At 38.8% G+C, this 18,458-nt stretch overlaps 1 protein-coding gene and 1 long non-coding RNA gene across 5 annotated transcripts in view; one reads left to right on the top strand and one right to left on the bottom strand.

Moving 5' to 3' along the window:
• Nucleotides 1-18,458, top strand: part of Rpb8 (DNA-directed RNA polymerases I, II, and III subunit Rpb8) — a 36,346-nt gene that overhangs the window by 9,636 nt on the left and 8,252 nt on the right. For all 4 annotated transcript variants that reach the window (XM_069137570.1, XM_046634224.1, XM_069137571.1 and 1 more), the window contains exon 3: nt 2,449-2,629. In XM_069137570.1, the coding sequence (XP_068993671.1) occupies nt 2,449-2,629 (181 nt within the window). The remainder of the gene's footprint in view (nt 1-2,448; nt 2,630-18,458) is intronic.
• Nucleotides 10,541-16,771, bottom strand: LOC124222842 (uncharacterized). The gene is made up of 3 exons (XR_006884125.2): nt 12,884-16,771; nt 11,719-11,978; nt 10,541-10,719 (listed from the first exon to the last, which is right to left on the bottom strand). It is a non-coding gene; the product is annotated as an uncharacterized lncRNA (long non-coding RNA).

Genomic DNA, 18,458 nt, shown 5'->3' with positions numbered 1-18,458 from the left:
CTTCATCTTCATCGTCGTATTGACCGTACCCACGTACGTACGTACACAAGTATCACTGATCGTGAGATACCTGAGGCAGCCAGTGTAAACTACAGTGGTGGTGGTGGTGGTACATCAGTAGTAGCAGCCATGGTGGGCTAGGCCGTCCGACGATGGTGAAGCCGAGCGAGGCAGGCTTGGCCGGCAGGCCTGCGTGCTGTATTGACGTGCGGGCTGCGAGGCTTGCGCGGCATGACGCAATCCCTCCTCTCCCACCCCCCCCAAGCCTCTCCTCCCGCCCCGATTCTTCCTCTTCCTCCCCCTCCCACCCCGTCCCTCCCCGACTTCCCCGCACTACCAACCCCCTCTCTCTCTGTCTCTCGTTCTCCCCGCCACGCGCCGCCGCCACCCCCGAGAACCGTCGACTGCGTCGCCCCGCCGCTTCCTCGTCGCCCCCCATCAAGTTCAATGCCAAGGTCATACCGCCGCGCTCAGAACGACGTCGAGTGCTGGCTCGGACGCCATCGGCGCAGCTTCGCTCCTCGCTGCTGCTGCTGTTGTTGCTGCTGCTGCTGCTGATACTCATCGTCGCTGCTTGGTTTTTCTACCCCACCCTTGCGCTGCTGTTGCCGCTTTTGCCTGCTGTTGCTGTTGTTACCGGTGACGATTGTGTGCTTCGAATTTTCGCGTCCCTTGGGTTCACGTATTTGTGCTCATATACTGCGATTCTGCTATTCTGCTGCTTCTGCTGCTGCTGCTGCTGCTGGTGGTGCACCTGAAAAACCACCTGCCCGACGAAAATACACCGTTGCAACGTACTCTTTCTCTTTCTATATATTTATATATGTATATTGTATGCCTATTTCTATTTTATGAAATTTATAATCGTTTTTATTAAGCCTCTTTGACTAATTATCATTCTATGTTTATTTCTTTATTTTTCTCTTATCTTGATATTATATCTATGTGTGCAGGCAGCGTCGAATGTAATTCTTTCAATTTATCGTATTCTAAAGCACTCGTCTTTGATGTTTGTATCGACGTCTGGTCGGACGATGATTGGGTATCATTGGAAATTGATTTATTGATTTATTGAAAATCGAGGCTTGCGAGGTTTGTGGTTGTAAATTGAGAATTTAGGGTTAAAAATGAATATTGATTTTAGAAAGTTGAGATCAAAATTTCATGTCGACTGTTCTCGAAATTGAAAATTAGAGCTTTATAGTTCATGGTTAATAATTAAAAGTTGAAAACTGAGAAGATTGAACATTTTTTTTTTTTTTTTTTAATCAAGATCACATACTGTAACTTTGTAAAATTTCGTATTTCAAGTTGCAGGATTTGCATTTGAAAATTTTATACACGTAATAAAAATTCGATTGAAAATTGAATCATGTTCCGCGTGTATGTGTGAAATTTGTACGTAATATATGATTTATTCATGTTTATTTTTCATTCTCATTTGTCGATTACAACAAATTACGTGCTTGTTCTCATAATATTCGTTTGTTTCGTCAAAATCACGATCGTGTCTCAGTCATTATTATTATTATTGTTGTTGTTGTTGCTGTTGTTATTGTGATTATTAATGCCCGTCATTTTCGCGCGCAACAAAATCGCTTACACACGATATACGTTTACATTATATACAATGTTGCGCAGCTGATCGTTCGAATGTAACTTTACTTACCGTGCATGGATATTGAATAATCTTTATACACAAATCTCTTCCCGTTCTATCGAACATACGCGAAACGCGAACCACACCTACGTCTGCACTCGCGGTGAAATAAGAGAATCGAGAAAAGAAACAATACGGAAAGAAAATACAGGAAACGAAAGAAAAATAATAACGATTGTGATAAAACTGCGGTGTACCGGTTCTCATAAATTTTTATTGTTTGTATTTATTTTTTTCAACTTTCTTTTACGCCGTCTTCCGTTTTCTTCCCCTTCAGATTTCACTCGATCCTTGTACTTTCTTTGTAATTGTAAATTCCGCTGAAATTGCGCGAAAAGCAAATGGAAGAAAAAAGAAAAAGAAAGAAATTAGTTAATCACATGCAATCCGTAATGTGGAAAGAAAAATTTCCAATGATCCTCTGTACACATTAGATATATGTATACATTGTACGACACGTTTATCAATCATCAACAAATTTTCAAACGCGTCCATCACCTTCTCTAAATTGTTTTTCTCCATTTTTCTGATCCTGTTTTACTTTCTTTTTTTTTCTCCTTCCTCCAATCATTTTGCTTGCACAAAATTTAACAAAAAAAAAAAAGTAATAATTTTTGTCGCGTTTTAGAGTTTCGCGAAACACGACGTACGTTTCCTTTTTTTTTTTTCTTTTTTTCTTCCTACCTTCCTATTCCTTCGATTTTTTTCGTCACTTTGATGCGGACAAATTTAAGCGTCTCGTTTTTGGTTCTGTCTTTATATCGTTCCACTTCGTATCTCAACTTCAGGTGCGAAGTTTCGTCTGGTGCTCGCGACTACCTTGAGGGAAGACGGTTATCCGGACGGTGGCGAATGGAACGCGATCGAACAGGAAGGCGGCTCGAGGGCTGACAGTTTCGAATACGTTATGTCGGGTAAAGTTTATCGCATCGAGGGAGACGAGGCAAGCAACGAACCCAGCAGCAGACTGTAAGTAACACGTATTAACTTTTATATTATATTTTCAAAATTTTCCTTACTTTTCTTCGTTTTTATACTTTAGACATTTATCTCTTCGTACACGGTGTAAAAATGTGAATCTGAAATTTATGGACATATTGTTTAATTATGTTGGTATACGTGCACGTACGTTGAAAATGTGAGAAACCCATACTCGGAATTAAGTCAACGAAATCGGAAATATGAACGAAAATGTTATGATGATGAAGAAATTAGAGAGGTAAAAAAAAAAAAAAAGCATTCAATAGGAAAAAGATACTACTAAACGGATAGTTGTGAAAACAATTCGCGTGAATTTATTTATATATCGGAGAGAAGTTGAGGAATATCTTCCCCTCGGAAGAAGAAATACGAAAAAAAGAAAAAGAACGTAAACAAAATTTTGTGATAGAATGTAAGAAAAATTCGTTTCAAGTATTCTGGGTAATCCGGTTTTAAAATTGATAAATGAATACACGGATAAGCAAATGACTCATTCAAATCCATTTTATACGATTTTTAATACCCTGCTTTCTATAACTTCAAACTTGTAGTTCAATAAAAATATTGGAGTTATCATCCCGAATTTTCAATTTTCATTTTTTTTTTTTATTCATTACATAAACTAGTCTTGAACCGGAAATAGCATATTGAGAAACAGAAAAAGACGAAAAAAAGAATACTGCGAAAATCTTTCGCGAAATTAACAATGCAAAAAAATTGTGTAATAAATATGTATGTACAGAGTTTGGTATAATGCAATATATATGCATGCAAGTTGTCGTATATTGTGAGATAAAATTGATAAAAAACAAACCAGTCTGATAAGAGTCGAAGAAGATAAGAATTACGTTGGTATAACATAATATATGATAAAATATACGTATATATATATATACCGCAGCAGAATTTTTTCCGTCCCACGCACTGTTTCAACGAACACGACATGCGAAATTTTGCACCTTTGTCATTACGAGTCCCCACCAATGATGAATAATGAAATTCTAATTAAAAAAATTAAGTAAGAAATGAAATTAAAAAAAAGGCATACAAAGATGCGTATAGATTGTACGATTTTTTTAAAACGAGCCTTGATAAACATTGACCCTATTTTTGTATTCAACGCGACAAGAAACAAATATATATGTATATATATATATTTACATTTTATTATTATTATTTAATTTTTTGCGAAAGAGAAACAAAAAAAAAATAAATAAAATTAATAAAATAATACAATACCGAAGCGGCTGCAGTTGCAGATCTCTGCATATTTAATCTCGCTGCATGCACTCGCCATATGGCGCTGCATCACCAGCAGCATTGCAGCAGCAGTGCAGCAGCAACGACGCAGTAAATACGACATCGCTTACGTGTCGCGCACACACTTGAATTGTGTATTATTGAAATGCGGTCGCTGTTTCTGTTGGTCATTTTTAATCAATCATCGAACTTTTCTACCTGTTAGAATTATTTTCAATGTTTCGCCGAACGTCGATGATAGTGAAAATTTATAGATAAAACAAACACGAATTTAATCGTCGTTTTTCAAAAACAAAAAAAACAAAAAAAATAAACCAGAGGATTAAAATCGAATTGTTATACAACAATTGACTACAAAAGAGGAAAGTAAAGAAATGTGATAAAACAGTGGAAAAAAGAAAGAAAGATAACGATTGTAAGAAAATTTTAAATCTCTTTTCTTTTTTCTTTTTCTTTTTCATTTCCTTTTTTTTTTGCTGACAACAATTCTTTGAGCCATTTTTTTTCGTCCGTTTATCGATACTCCGTTTAACGTCCATCTCGATTTCATTTCTGGATGCACACGATTTATAATACGTATGTGAATTGCGCAAAACTTTGGACGATGGTTGGTTTGCATAAACGTAACGAGATGGCGACACGCGTATTTATTTAATTGAAAGTACCGTTTTTCGTGATAATTGTTATTCCACGGTTTATTGATATATTTATTGAATTTGTGAAACGCGTTTAAAACACGATATACAAATTGTGTAAAAATCAATGTGGTGAAAAAATGCAATTACAATCGCACTGAAAAAGAGCTTTCTCCTAGCGTCAGTGTCAACGTGTGAAAAAGAAGAAAAAAATAATAATAATAAGAGTGAACAAGACGTTGTCAAATCAATGAAGAGTTTGCGAAAGAAATAAAATAATCAAACAGGTGACGAAGAATTTTTGAGTGATTACAAAGTTTTTTTTTTTTTTTTTTTTTACTTGATTGTGCCTTTATGCGAATTTGTAGTGCAGAGAATTAATGAAAAATTAGTAAAATGAAATGTAACCGGGAAAATATGGGAGGAGAGTGAAAAAAAATTAAATTGGGGTGATTTGAAACAGAAGGAGAATGCGGAAAAGAATAATGAGTTAAAATTTTTGAAGGAAAAAATAAATAAATAAAACAAAAATGACAAAAATTTATCATTCACCCTTTTGGAGAACAGGGAGCCACTCTGGGTTCACTTGTGAATTTGGATGGCGAGTGAACACAGCTGGTGGTATCTCAGTTTTCTAAGGGGGATTACCGACAATGTTACGTCACGAATACAGTGTTTATAACATATTAACGTGATTAGTCTACAAGCAAAAAAGAAGAAGGAAAAGAATGAGAAGACTAAAAATGAAAAATTTGCTTCAGTGATTTAAACGTTTTCTGTAAACTATGAAATATTTTAACAATTAAAAACGAAAAAGAAAAAAAAAAAAAACGTAACCAACTAGAATTGTACATCGAAATGAAAATAAATCGAACGATGAAGGATTTAAAGGGAAGAAAAAGTACGGTTAATATTTACGGAAACGATTTTTGTTCCGACTTTTATTTACCATGGAGAAATGCGCTTTAGTTACTGACTGTTGTAAAATTCTTCACCTTGTCGTCGAGAGTGTACTGATAATCGAAAAAAAAAAAAAATTACGTCATTCGTCGTTCGCGAGTTGACAAAAAAAAAAAAGAAATATGAACGAAAAATATAAAGAATAATTAATCCGTTGTACGTGTATATTTATCCCTCTGATTATTAAAGTAAAAAAATAAAGAATAATCGTTTCCCCAGAGGAAGTAGAAAAAAAATGACATCGTTTCGCATAATTTTCAACAGTAAATACGAGAAAAAAAACAAACAATAATAATAATAACATGAACACTTTTAGCCCGATCGTTTTCGATCCGTTGAAAAGAAAATAAAAAATGGAAATTTTCTATTCCACAGTATGTTTTTTTTTTTTTTTTTTCTTTAACCTATACACGTTGACATTCGAGTAATTTGAATGAAAATTTGAGCATTCCCAAATCCGGGCATCCCCGTGTTTCCTTCCCTCGTATACGAATGTGTGTGTATGTAAAATGTTAATATACATACATTGATATTATACATACATATGTATACATATATCTATATGTATATATATGCATGTGTCAGAGAAATTGACATATGTTTCACCGGACACTGTCATCGTCAGTGCCCGCTGTAGGAACAGATACGTACTATATAAGCGAAAAACACGCGCGTGTGAGGTGTAAAATGAATTATTGATCGCAGGCGGAGGGCTGAAGCTTCACCCCCCCCCCCCCCCCCCCCCCCCTTTTTCCGCCCCTCGGTGAAGTCTCGCGCATGCGCAAACGACGGCTCCGCTTGACTTACCTTTGCACAAAACACACGCACACGCCGCTTTGAGCCAGCGTTTATACGTCCCCTGCTGCATAGCTTCGAATCGTTGACGTTATTGCATACATATGTGTGTGTATATATGTATATATATATGTACATGTAGATACATGTAAAAAAAAAAAAAAAACCGACTTGACGCATAGAAACGGGAATTTTTTATATTGTCACTACGCGGCTCGAGCGACGTTCGGGATTGGATTTTACTTATCGTTAGTTAGCCAACCAACCGGCAGAGCGCGTAGCGTTTCCCACTGTTACCGCCTGCCCTCGTCAACAGTGGCGCCACTCGTCATCGACCAATTCCGAATCTCCCTAACGGCGACCTTAAACCCTTAACCTTTACCTCGCTACGCGTGGCGCCCCCGCCCGCCTTCCTCCCCCGAACCCCTCTGCACTTTGCGAAGCTATCTTGTACGTTGCAGGGAATAAGGCGCATTTGACGATGACGATGATGATGATGATGATGATGATTGAAGAGATTGAGGGTTATTATCGAAGGAGTGAGGAGTGTAAGAATCGAATAGAGGATCGAGGATTTGAATAAACGCGAAAATACATTGTCACACAGAGAAAGGGAAAATGCATTGGATTTAAATCCCACGAGTAAAAGTTATCGTTACCCTTTTTTTTTTTTTTTTTTTTTTTCTTTTTCGGAAAATGACGACTTGATCAAGAATAAATGTTGAAAATGCAAACTCTCCTATTACAGAGGAATGAATTTTTTTCGATGAATACACTTACAAATGCGGTTTTTTTTTTTTTTTAATTGAAAAAAGTGTCATTTGGTTTTGACAGTATATAATAGTGGTATAAAAATTGAAGTATCGGTGGTGGGATCAAGAGAATATCTTATATCGTTTGAAAACAGGTTTATTTAACTTCGCTATATTTGATTCTCCATGTTTTGTAAAGTAGTCGGATTTTTTTTTTTGCGTTTTCATTCCTTGTGCGCTTTGTACTTGATACGTTGAAATTGAAAAATATAGATGGAAGTAACAATGTAGAACAGTAATAATATGGAAAAGTCAGTAAGAGATGTACAGAAGTATGTGTAAAAAAAAAAAAAAACAAATTTTGATGATTTCATATTTCGGTTTTCTATGTCTTAAATTTTCTTCGATATATATTTATCAATTTTTTCGCACGCATAGGAAATCCTTAACGAGTTGAATCGTCGTATCTTTGAAACAGAAGAAAAATATCCTGTCTAAATTTTCAATGACTAAAAATCCCTCGACAAGATCTCATATACGCATGTACGTAACACTTATCGCAGAAACTAGAACGATAACTTTCCGTCAATTAAAATTAAACCCACAGGGTAAATTCTTCCAACATTATATGTAATAATAAATTGCAAAGGTGGGAGTAACAAGAAATTTCAAAGCCATTATCAGCCCTAACAGTAACAGCTTCGTAGGGTATAAAGTATACGCGATATATTGTAATGAGAAAAGTGCTGGCTGCTCAGAATAGCAGCAGCAGCAGCAGCTGTCAAAATCAGCTGATAGCATACAGCCTCTCTTTCTCTCACACTCTCTCTCTCACACACACACATTTTCTCTCATTCTCTCCTTCTGTCTCTCCTCGATGGCGTTTTCTCTCTCTCTCAGCTGATTCTAGTTGCCGGGCGAACCGCGCCGAGCCTCCGCCTCCTTCTCCTTCTCCTTCTTCACCTTCTCCACCTCCACCTCGGTCGATCAGCTGTTCCATCTTTCTTTCTCTCCCCTCCCCAGCATCCCCCCACCCCCGAATCTCTTCGCAATCTCCATCCCCTCGTCATTTTTCCCCGCCTTTTCATCCTCAGCAGTGTACGCTTGTTTTTCGTTATTTGTCGTAGTTGAAAATGAAAATTAGATTCCTTTTTTTTTTTTTTTTATTTTATTCAACTTACAAATAATTTTTCCTCCAAACGGAATCTCTCCGTTTCAGCGTTATCTTATTATACGGACTGAACTTTTGTCCGTGCGATTGCACATCCCTCACTGCAATTGCAGCAGTGCAGCACAGCGGCGTTAAAATTGTATAAATATTGCGCAACGAGAGCAAATGCTATAATGGTTGCAAAACGAATTTTTGGCAAGAAGGAAACGAGGGACTAGAACAGTTAGCACACTCTAGCACGGCTATTGCGACCTAGAATAAAATACCGTAGCAGCTGGTAGCGTGCGAATAAAAGAGAAAGAGAGAGAGTGAGAGAAGGAGAGAGACGAACGGCATTCCTGCACGGTGCACAATAATATCAGCGCAAAGTATTTCGATTGTCTTTATAAAGTTTTTTTATTTCTTTTTTTCAAATTTTTTTTTTAAATTCATTTCCTCAATCGTTATCATCGTTATTGTTGCTACTTTTATTATTATCATTATTATTATTGTTGTTGTTGTTGTTGTTCACTTTTCATCGCCGTTTTAACGTATTTTTATGCATACAAAATCGATGATAAATATGAAAAAGAAAAATTAATTTATCATCATAGCGATTAATGAACGATGAGAATCGAAATGAATAATCGATCGAGTACGTTGGAAAAATAAAATATTGGTTCGTATATTTTATATCAATGTTTACAGATCGGATGAGGGAAATGAATGAAAAAAAAAAAAAAAAAACCGAATTACAAATTACGAGAAAATGTAGGAAAATTATTTGAAGGATGTGTAGGGGTGGGAAAATTTGGCAAACGGCGATGATGATGCTGCGCGTCTGCGATCATCGTGTCAGGCAGTAGGTCGCCTGCGACTCTCCGATCGTACGTGGGGTGTTGTTAAATTTAGACACAGGGCAACGGAATAAATGAGAACGGAAAGGAACGGACTAGGCGAGCTAAGAAGCTGTGAGCCGAACAGCTGAGATAGTATGAGCCAAGAATATTAGAGAGGAGGGATAAACACTCGCTCGATGCGATCACTCAGTATACCTGTATATATATATTATAATAATATAATATACACGTAATGATATAATCTTGAACATCATAAATTTGCGTGTAACGTATACGATTTTTTTTTTTTTTTTTTTTTTATCTAGCATGTCATTATTATTATTATTATTATTATTATTTGTAACCCGGAGTTGTCGCGAAAATTTTGCATTTTGACAATTTTATTTTATAACGTTAACGGGCGAGCCAAAAAAGAAAGCAACCGAGAAAGTACAAACCTGAGAATACGTGTCAAGAAAAAGAGAAGAATTTATCCTTTTTCTCGTATACTCGCTGAAAAATCTTGTACAAAATTTAATTTTTCGTACTTGCCCGTATGTTATTTTCCTATTTTCGGAATTATTATTATTATCGTTTTAATCGTTTCGACGAAAATTACAATCGATGAGAAATTGATAGATACAATGGAAACAAAAAAAAGTAAAATCGCATATTCACAACTTTTCCTCCAACAACTATACGTCGAAATTTAAGGTTCCCTTTTTGATTTGAAAAATAAACAAATAAATAAAAAGTAATCAACAAGAAAGATTCGTTCATCAGGGGTTGGAAAATTCGCTCTTTAGGTTTGATTTTCAAATTATCCTTTCGCAATGTTCCAATATCAAAACGATTCTACGTAATTTTGCCTCCTGTACAACTTACAGCTAGACTTATACACGACACAATTAGCTTGTACATAAACACGTACACGTATTTAAGAATTGCATTGTAGGCATGTATACGTAGGTATTGCATATATGTATACGTGTACATGTATTTATGTATATATGTGTATAATACGCGTACACGATGTGTACATGATTTAAAACCGGCCTGACAAGTGGGAGCCAAAGCTTTTCCCAGGGTTGACCCAGTTTCGTAGCTTCACCCTCTCCTCTCCTCTCCTCTCCTCTCCTTAGCGACCGGTCGACCCGCACATCATCCTTGCTGCACCTGCCCTGGCAGTCAGACCTAGCCCTATAACCTAATCCTAACCCTAACCTAGTCACGCTCCCTTCCTCCCGCCCGCCCTCCCCCCCTGCCCCCCATTCACCCTCCTTCTCCCCCCCACCCATCCTTCCTACTTATATCCGCGCCGGGCGCAATTCCTCCCGGAGGGAAAGGTCAGGGAGTCAGGGAAACCTGCAGCCCGTCGACTGCCTGGTCATATGCCTAAACCTGAAATTGGGTCGATCCATACTCTCTCCCCCCACTCCCCCTCCTCCTCCTCCTCCTCCTCCTCCTCCTCCTCCTCCTCCTCCTCCTCCTCCTCATCCCTCCCCCAATCCCATCCCTCTTCCCTTTGCAATACTCCTACATGTTGCTGCTGCTGCTGCTGCCTGGTTGCCTGGCTACTGGATACAGGAATAAAGGGATACAGGAGGCTGCGTATGAAACCTGCGCTCTCGGGCATTGCATTTCGCAATTTTATTGCGTCTGTTGTTATTTCGTACGGATTTTCCAGCTGTGAATCAGATTCAAACGTTTGCGTTAATTTGTGGATACGTAGAAAAGAATAAAATAAAAATTGAACACAGTCCTTGTGATCGTGCCTTTTTTCTTCGTCGGCTGTGATTTTTTTTTTTTTTCTCTCTTTCCAACCATAGTTTTTGTTTTTCTGGTTTATCGAAGCAAAAAAATCACGCGTACGAGATCATTTTATCGAAATCAAGATTTCCCGACAACTTTGGGGTTTTTTTTTTTTTTTATTTATAACCGCAATCGACTCTTGCCAGCGAATACGTTATATTGTGCGAAAAAGAAGAAAGGAAAAGAAAATATATATGTATGAAACACTCGAGGTCGGTAGGATAATTTTTATCGGTATATAATCGCGAAGCAAAAAAAAAAAAAAACCCGTCGTTGGTACAATTGTAAAAAATATTACCGAACGCGAGGATAACTTACGATTATTCGATTCCGTCGTGATGAAAATTTTGTCAGCAAACGATTGTCGAGTTAGAAAATTGTCCAAGTTGTTTTCGTATGTATCACGGTTTAAACCCACCAAGCAAACTAATAAGTGGAACTGCTAGCGAGGGAAACATTCCAATTCCACATATAATACGGACAGTATAATGTTCGATCAGCGATTTTTCATTCGTTGGATAATCAAATTAGGTAAAGTTTCCATGACGTGTTCAAATATATATATATACATATAATATACATATAATTGGATTATTACAACGAATCAAAAATCGCTAATCGAACATTTTATTTTCTTCGTCACATGTGAAACTAGAATTTTTCCTTTACTTGCAGTATATACATATATATATATATATACATATACATGTATGTACGCATGCACGTAACCTGGGTTTCCTGCCTCACACCCTGATTTCCAGGTGACGCGCGGCGACGTTTGACGTCATCATCAACCCTCTCCTCCCACATCACTACCCCCTCAACCAATAATGCCCCATCCCTCTCCCCCCCCCCCTCTCTTTCTCTCACTCACTCTCTATCTCTCCTTCTCCTCCTCCTCCTCCTCCTCCTCGTTCGTTGTCGGGGGTTGCAACAGCTTCGATGGCGGGGCTGAAACAGGGCAAGTGACGCAGGAGATCCTGCAGGGAGACACAGTCTCTCCAACGACGAGGCTGGACGAGGTGGCAGGATTTTCATTCCTTTCGTCCTTACACTCGATCCTTGATCGACGTTTTTAAAATACAAACGCGACGTGTGTGCGTGCTGAGATATTTCCTCGAACTTGAAAAGAAACTGAGATAGAAAATAATAATGATAATAATAACAATAATAATAGTAACGAACGAATGAACGAAGGACGATGATTAATTTACCAAAAATTACCGCACAACAATATTATACTTGATGATTGCTAAATTTATCAATTTAAGATTTATATATCAAATGATCAGAGAATTTTTTATATGCGCGGCCAAATTTTTATTCAACGGTGTTGTTAACAGAGATAAATTCAAATACATACGAAATAGTAACAATAATAATAATAATAATCGAAACAACAATACGGGGAATCTCATTCGCGAGCCAAATGTTATTTTCAGCCTGAAACCAAGAGACATTTTTTTTTTTTTTATTTTACTTCACTCTTATAAATTAATAACAATTTAAGTTACTATGGTTCACCAAATTTTAAATTTATCAGGTTATTAGTGTAAAAATGAAGACAGTTTTTATGTAATTTTTTTGCTAATAACTCGATAAATATTAAATGTAGTTAGTGTAATTTAGTGTAGTTTGCTAAGACTTTAATTTAATAAGTCTAATTTTTATCACGTTATTAGCAAAAAAGAAAAAAAACCGTCCTCATTTTTTCGCTAATAATGTGAGATGCATCAGATTTACGAAATTTTTACAAGAGATCTATTTTTTTGTGTAATCTGTAGTTTTCGAGTAATTGATAGTTTTGTTAACAAAAAATTTCAAACGCATACATTTTCTCATCTGAAAATTCGACTGCTTGCCGGGGTGTGTTAGAATTATCGGACAAGTACGGGGTTGCACCAATTTTTTTTTTTTCGTCCATATAATATGTTGATACTTTTGGGGGGATGAGCGTGAAAAAATTTCAACGTGACCAAAACAAGAACCACACTGATATATGTATGTTCAAGTTTTTCAATCAAATTTTCGTTACAAACCTTACGAGGACGTTTGGTTTTGTCATCTTTTTCTGTCTTTTCATCCAAACGTGATCAGTTTTAAATTGAAAAATGAAAAACACAATAAAATTTCCATGAAAAACTAAGGAAATTGATAAAAAATAATAAAGTTCGCCAAGGGTACAAGGTTTAAAAAACGTCGAACGGAAACAGTAAGCTACCGCCTTACGTACAATTCGTCGCCAAAGCCGAAATTGCAAATTACAAATTGCGTGTTTATGCAATACGTTGCTGCTGCTGCTGCTGCTGCTGCGTTATCGTGCGATGCGTAATATGTAGGTAGGTATAATACGAAGGTCAGTGCAGTTGCTGGCTGGCTCGTTTGCAGCTTGGCTGGCTGCTGCGCTGCTGCTGCAGTTTCTTGACAAGTTTGCAGTAGTGTTACATTTATACGTAACTATACATGCTATTCATAGCATAGCCTATACATCAATAGATATATGTATATACAGATATGCAGAGACACGTATCGATTTAAATACGTCATTGCTGCGTGGACAAATATCCGAGTGAGTAATAATCCCCCACTGTTTTTCTTCCTCGCTTAGTGCATGTTGCGTGTTAATAATGATAATAATTATTCTATCACACGGTTTTCTGTACGTCATTTATTTAGATCCGCATTTCTCGTTCACGATACATGTAAGGGTATGCATATGCATATATTTGTCTCATTCGTGTGTAATTTTTACGTAATCATAATTTTGATAATAACAACATTGATAAGATGAGTGAAAATAAGAAGCATGGAAATATTTTTATTTATAAAAGAAAAAATAATGTTGAAAGTCGATACGCAAAAGAAATGACGGAGAAATATTTTACCAATAATACCGCTTCTGTTTGGATTTTATCGGGATTATTTTTCAGTGCAACAAAGTTGGGAAAAGATGGGGATCTCTTGTTGATTACAAATTGCGCGTTTCACTCGTTTCGATATACGCACGGTATATATATATATTTTTATTTTTTTTTTCTTGCGCCAGTTATGAAAGTACCGTTTTTTCTAATTACTGCGATAACGAGACGTGTGTATCTCGTATATAGAAGCATATTGCCAGCAATTTGTATGTATTGCACACTTCAAGACGCGATTGGAGTAACGAGTAGGTAGATAATATCTTGCTCGTATCTCGATTAGACGAAAATTACTCGGCATCAACCGTGAAATGTATCTACATTTGTGAGAGATTTCAAAACGAAATAGAAAATAGTATGGGCTTTTTTTTTTTTAAATATTCTGCGCATCAGGATTCTTCTGTTTATAATTTATATCGAGTAGAGACTTTGAAGTGAAAGTCGAAATAAATACCCCAGAAATTGAAATAGAATGAATTTCCAAACTTGAAAAATCCTGAACTTCTTTCGAAAAGTTTACGCGATCTTAAACCATCGCCGGATGCTGACGATGATCGATGAATTAAAAGAGTTTTGACAAAGAACTTTTTGTTCTGCATCGATTAGAAAACACGGAATGTTTTTTCAATAAAAGTCAGCTGTAATTCACTCTGGTTACCCAGAAATATACGAATTCAATCGGTTTGATTAACTCGGTAAGGAAATTCCAATACAAATTCATGGAGGTATATAACGTTGATCAGAGGAGCGGTATTAAAAGATTCACAAATCACATCGTAGAATCGAGAGGTGGAGTTGTAAAGGAGGAAAAATACGCACCCATCCATGCACGGTGTATAGTAACAGGTAAAAAAACAACCTTGCCTATAACGCGCTTCGAGCAGTTCGAGCCGAGATCGTAGAAGGTGCGGTTGTATGGGTGCGTGTACGGTAATGTCACAGGTTACGTAACCGGCGGAGAGGCGGGCAGAGAGGCGAACAGGCAACCCGCGTTGAAACGGCCTTTGACAGTGGCGGCCATGATGCCGTTCCTCGGAGCAGCGTTGTCTCTTGGCGACTGGTTGGCTCTGCTGCCGCCCTCTGCTACAATTCCACTTTTACTTTTACCACTTCTTTGTCATTGTTGTTATTATTATTACTTTTAGGCAGTGTATGCTCGGTATTAAACACAGGTATGCGCAGTCTCGATGGCAAGTGTCCAACGTCGCGCACTTTACTTGTCCCGAGTGAATTTTTTTCAAACCATTTATATCGATAAACTTGAAATATTTTACGTCGTACGTTTCAGGGTGTCGAGTCGTGTGAAATTTTCATCAGATCGATGAGACTCTGTACTCATGGTCCGAACATTAGGATTGTGTACTTTGACCCTTCGCTTGAACGCTTATAATTGAAGAGAAAATCAGTGATTACCTCTAATTCACGATCACTCGGTCCGAGCGATCGAAATCCTAATTTTCTTCAAGAGTGTATCTTTAACTTGTAACGTCAAATGAACGTCACGATTATGTAATAAGAGAATGAATGGAAATTGACGAGGATTTACAATCGGTGTGCTGCTAGGAATTGAATGTCACGGTATTGAACGCAACAGCGTTCGAGTTGGAGCCAGTCTGGTGCACGTTAATTGCCAGATGTGTAGTCAAGTGTGTACTCTTTGAAAACTTTGACTGGGTGTTTAACAGAGATCGGTAAAGAGTGAGGATACACTCTGTCAATTAACATCGAACCGTGTGTCGAATGCAAGCCTGAGAAGTATGGATGAACGTAATTAAAGTGCGTTGGATTAAAACGGATAACTTTTATCGTCATAACAGTGTATACGCTACGAGCAAAACGTTTACAGGAAAAACACGACGACGATGGTGGTAAGAAATGGAACTAAGAGGTGGCAAAGGTGGTGGAAACGATGGTGGTAAAAATGCGCGGTGTAGTCGCAGGTACTACTGCTATAAATCTAAGGTATCCAGACATCGGCAGGCAGGCCGTGAATCTGTCTTATGTACACCAAATCCATGTTGAAGTGGTACGGTAGGAGGAGTTGGTCGACGAAGTAGGAGAGGAGAAGGGCTAACGATGAGGAGAGAAACACTGTACACAATTGGCACACACTCGCGTGTAACGTTCTAACGCGAAAACACACCATCCATCCTATCTGCCTACTATACTACAAATGCTCGATGATATCGCAGCCGGTTCACCTCGGTAGTAAGTTCGGGTTACCGCGATTCTCTGCTGTGTTCAGGTGTTGTTCAAGACACGCTTCGGCTCGGTGTTCCCTTGCTCGTCACGCCAGACCGCAATCGGCGCCTCTTTATCGCTCGACTCGTTGTTTGCGGTGTCCCCAGTGCTTCAATGTCCATTCAATTACTCACTGCTCCCAACCATAACCTGACCTAACCCGGAAGACCTCGTTCCTTGGTCCGGTCGTCTTCGCGTCCTCGAAGAAACCTTCAAGTGTTCGTTCGTCTTTCCCTTCCGTATGAACTCGGGGCTTCGTCCGAACCCTGATGGCCGTTCGTCTATCATCCTTCCACCGTGATTCCCAGAAGAACTCGTTCCTTACTCGTCTTTGAGTCCTGGAAGAAATCTCCAAGTGTACATTTATATTTCTCTTCCGGGTCAATTCGAGGCTTCGTACGAACCCTGATGACCATTCGACATCCTTCCACTATGACGTCTGGTGACTGTCCCAGTGGTATGGTACATCAAACGAAGCAATTTGGCAAACACCAGCGATCGTGTCGCGGTGTTTTTCTTCCATGTGTGCAGTCTTTGTGTCTCTGTCTGGGGTCCGATGTTAAGAACTACCCGTAACACTGTGAGTATTGCAACACAGGATTCTTCAGTCCATTATGCAATTCAGGAACATAGGGATAGTGGTAGTTAGAACGTAGCATCAAAGTCAAATCCTATTCTGCCTAAACTCTTCGTTTACTTCTTTCGTCGATCTCTTTTCTTCGTTAGTTGTATACTATAGGAGCACGTTTCTGTTTTCTTTCATTACGATCTCCCTCTCTCTCACTCTCTCTCTCTCTCTATCTCTCTTTTTCCGTGTTTTTTTATCTCGTTTTCTTTCCCGTACCTACGTAGAAATCTCTCTTTCCCGCTTCGACAACAATTCAGTGTCCTTGAACGTGTCCGCGGCCACAATCGCGATAGCGGGACCATTTCATAAAACTTGCCGCTTCACGTACGTTTGTTCCGTCGTGTGCGATAGTACGTACTCGATTGTGTTACGAGCCTACACTCACCTGCACGGTTATCCGTGTATGTAGGTATCACACGCGGAAGTGATGATCGTGAAACACGCCGCGTTACGTGTTTGTACGATACGGTAGGCATGTAGGTAGATAAGTAGGGGTCTCGAGGTGTGCGTTCGATACCACACGTATGTACCATACATAACTACCTATCGTAGAGTTCCGCTTCTTCGATGACGAAACCATAGTCCAGTGAATAGACACAAATGAAGGCAATAACAGCGTTGGGTGTATTTTTAAATGGGGAAACATAGATTGTATTGAATTGAATTTTCTAAGTGATTAAATCGGGAAGGATGGGATACTTTCAGTCCTAACTTCGGACTAGCTATGAAGTTCAAGTTGAATTCCACGAGCTCGCTTCGGATCTGTATATGCATTGGGAGTTGTAGCTAGAAGAGAAAATCAAATCAGAAGTAACAGGCAAATACAAAGCTGACGCTTTTTACCGTCCAATCATCCGTCTTTCGGGTGTCGAATGGACTGTTACGGACTGTTTCAGCCACTTCTTCAGCATCGATACGATTCATGAATAAAAACTGTTGTTCATCAATTTTGTAAACCCAAAAATACAACAGGGTTCTTTAGAACTCTGTTCCCATCGTTATACAATCTCTCCCACAATACATCTTCACGAGTGTTATATTCCTCTTAAATTCGATCAGCGATGCTGTATGGTCGAAAAAACCACGGGCTTAAAGACAATCGATTATACAATACCCGCGTTACCGTTGGCAAACAAGGTTTGAAACGCGCACAAACACACACGGGTTGGAATTGGTCATGCCCACGTAGCACACATGCGGACTCCATTACATGGCATTCGAGTCAGGCGGTAGGTAGGTAGGTAGGTAGGTGCGACCTTTGACCGGCATAGAACACGGTATAGTTTCAAGTTTATTTTCGTTCTAGCGCATCACGCGTTAGCCTGCGGTGGACGTTGCCTAGCCTAGGCTGATTGTCAGTCCATCCACCTAACCCACTCGCTCTAGGACAGACCAAGCTCCGTGCCTCTTATTCTTGGTCTCATTATTCCTCCGCGTTGCGTTCGGTTGCGTTGCTTTGCCGTTGCCGTTGCCGTTGCGTTGCGTTGCGTTACGTTACGTTGACTCGTGTCGCTTGATGCAGCAGCTCGAGAAGGTGAACCCAGCGAATAAGAGACCGTCCTGGCTGCCAGCTCGTTCCCTGGCTGGCTGGCCAGCTGGCTTGCTTTGCTGCCTCCTACTCTCGGACAGCCAGTTGTGATCAGTTGGTCAGTCGGTACGTACCGTACCGTACCGTATCGTATCGTATCGTATCGTATCGTGTAGTATCGCGTAGTATAGTATCGTGCAATCGTCACGTTCACCATTGTTACTCGACTTGGTACACCACGGTACATCAGTGCTCCCTCACTCACGCGGAGAGTCACCGTTCAGTCAATCGGTCGAGTC

This window comes from Neodiprion pinetum, chromosome 7 (genome assembly GCF_021155775.2).
Source record: "Neodiprion pinetum isolate iyNeoPine1 chromosome 7, iyNeoPine1.2, whole genome shotgun sequence".
NCBI classification, from domain to species: domain Eukaryota; kingdom Metazoa; phylum Arthropoda; class Insecta; order Hymenoptera; family Diprionidae; genus Neodiprion; species Neodiprion pinetum.
The sequence above is the reverse complement of the archived record's forward strand: the minus strand, read 5'-3'. Positions and strand labels throughout refer to the sequence as shown.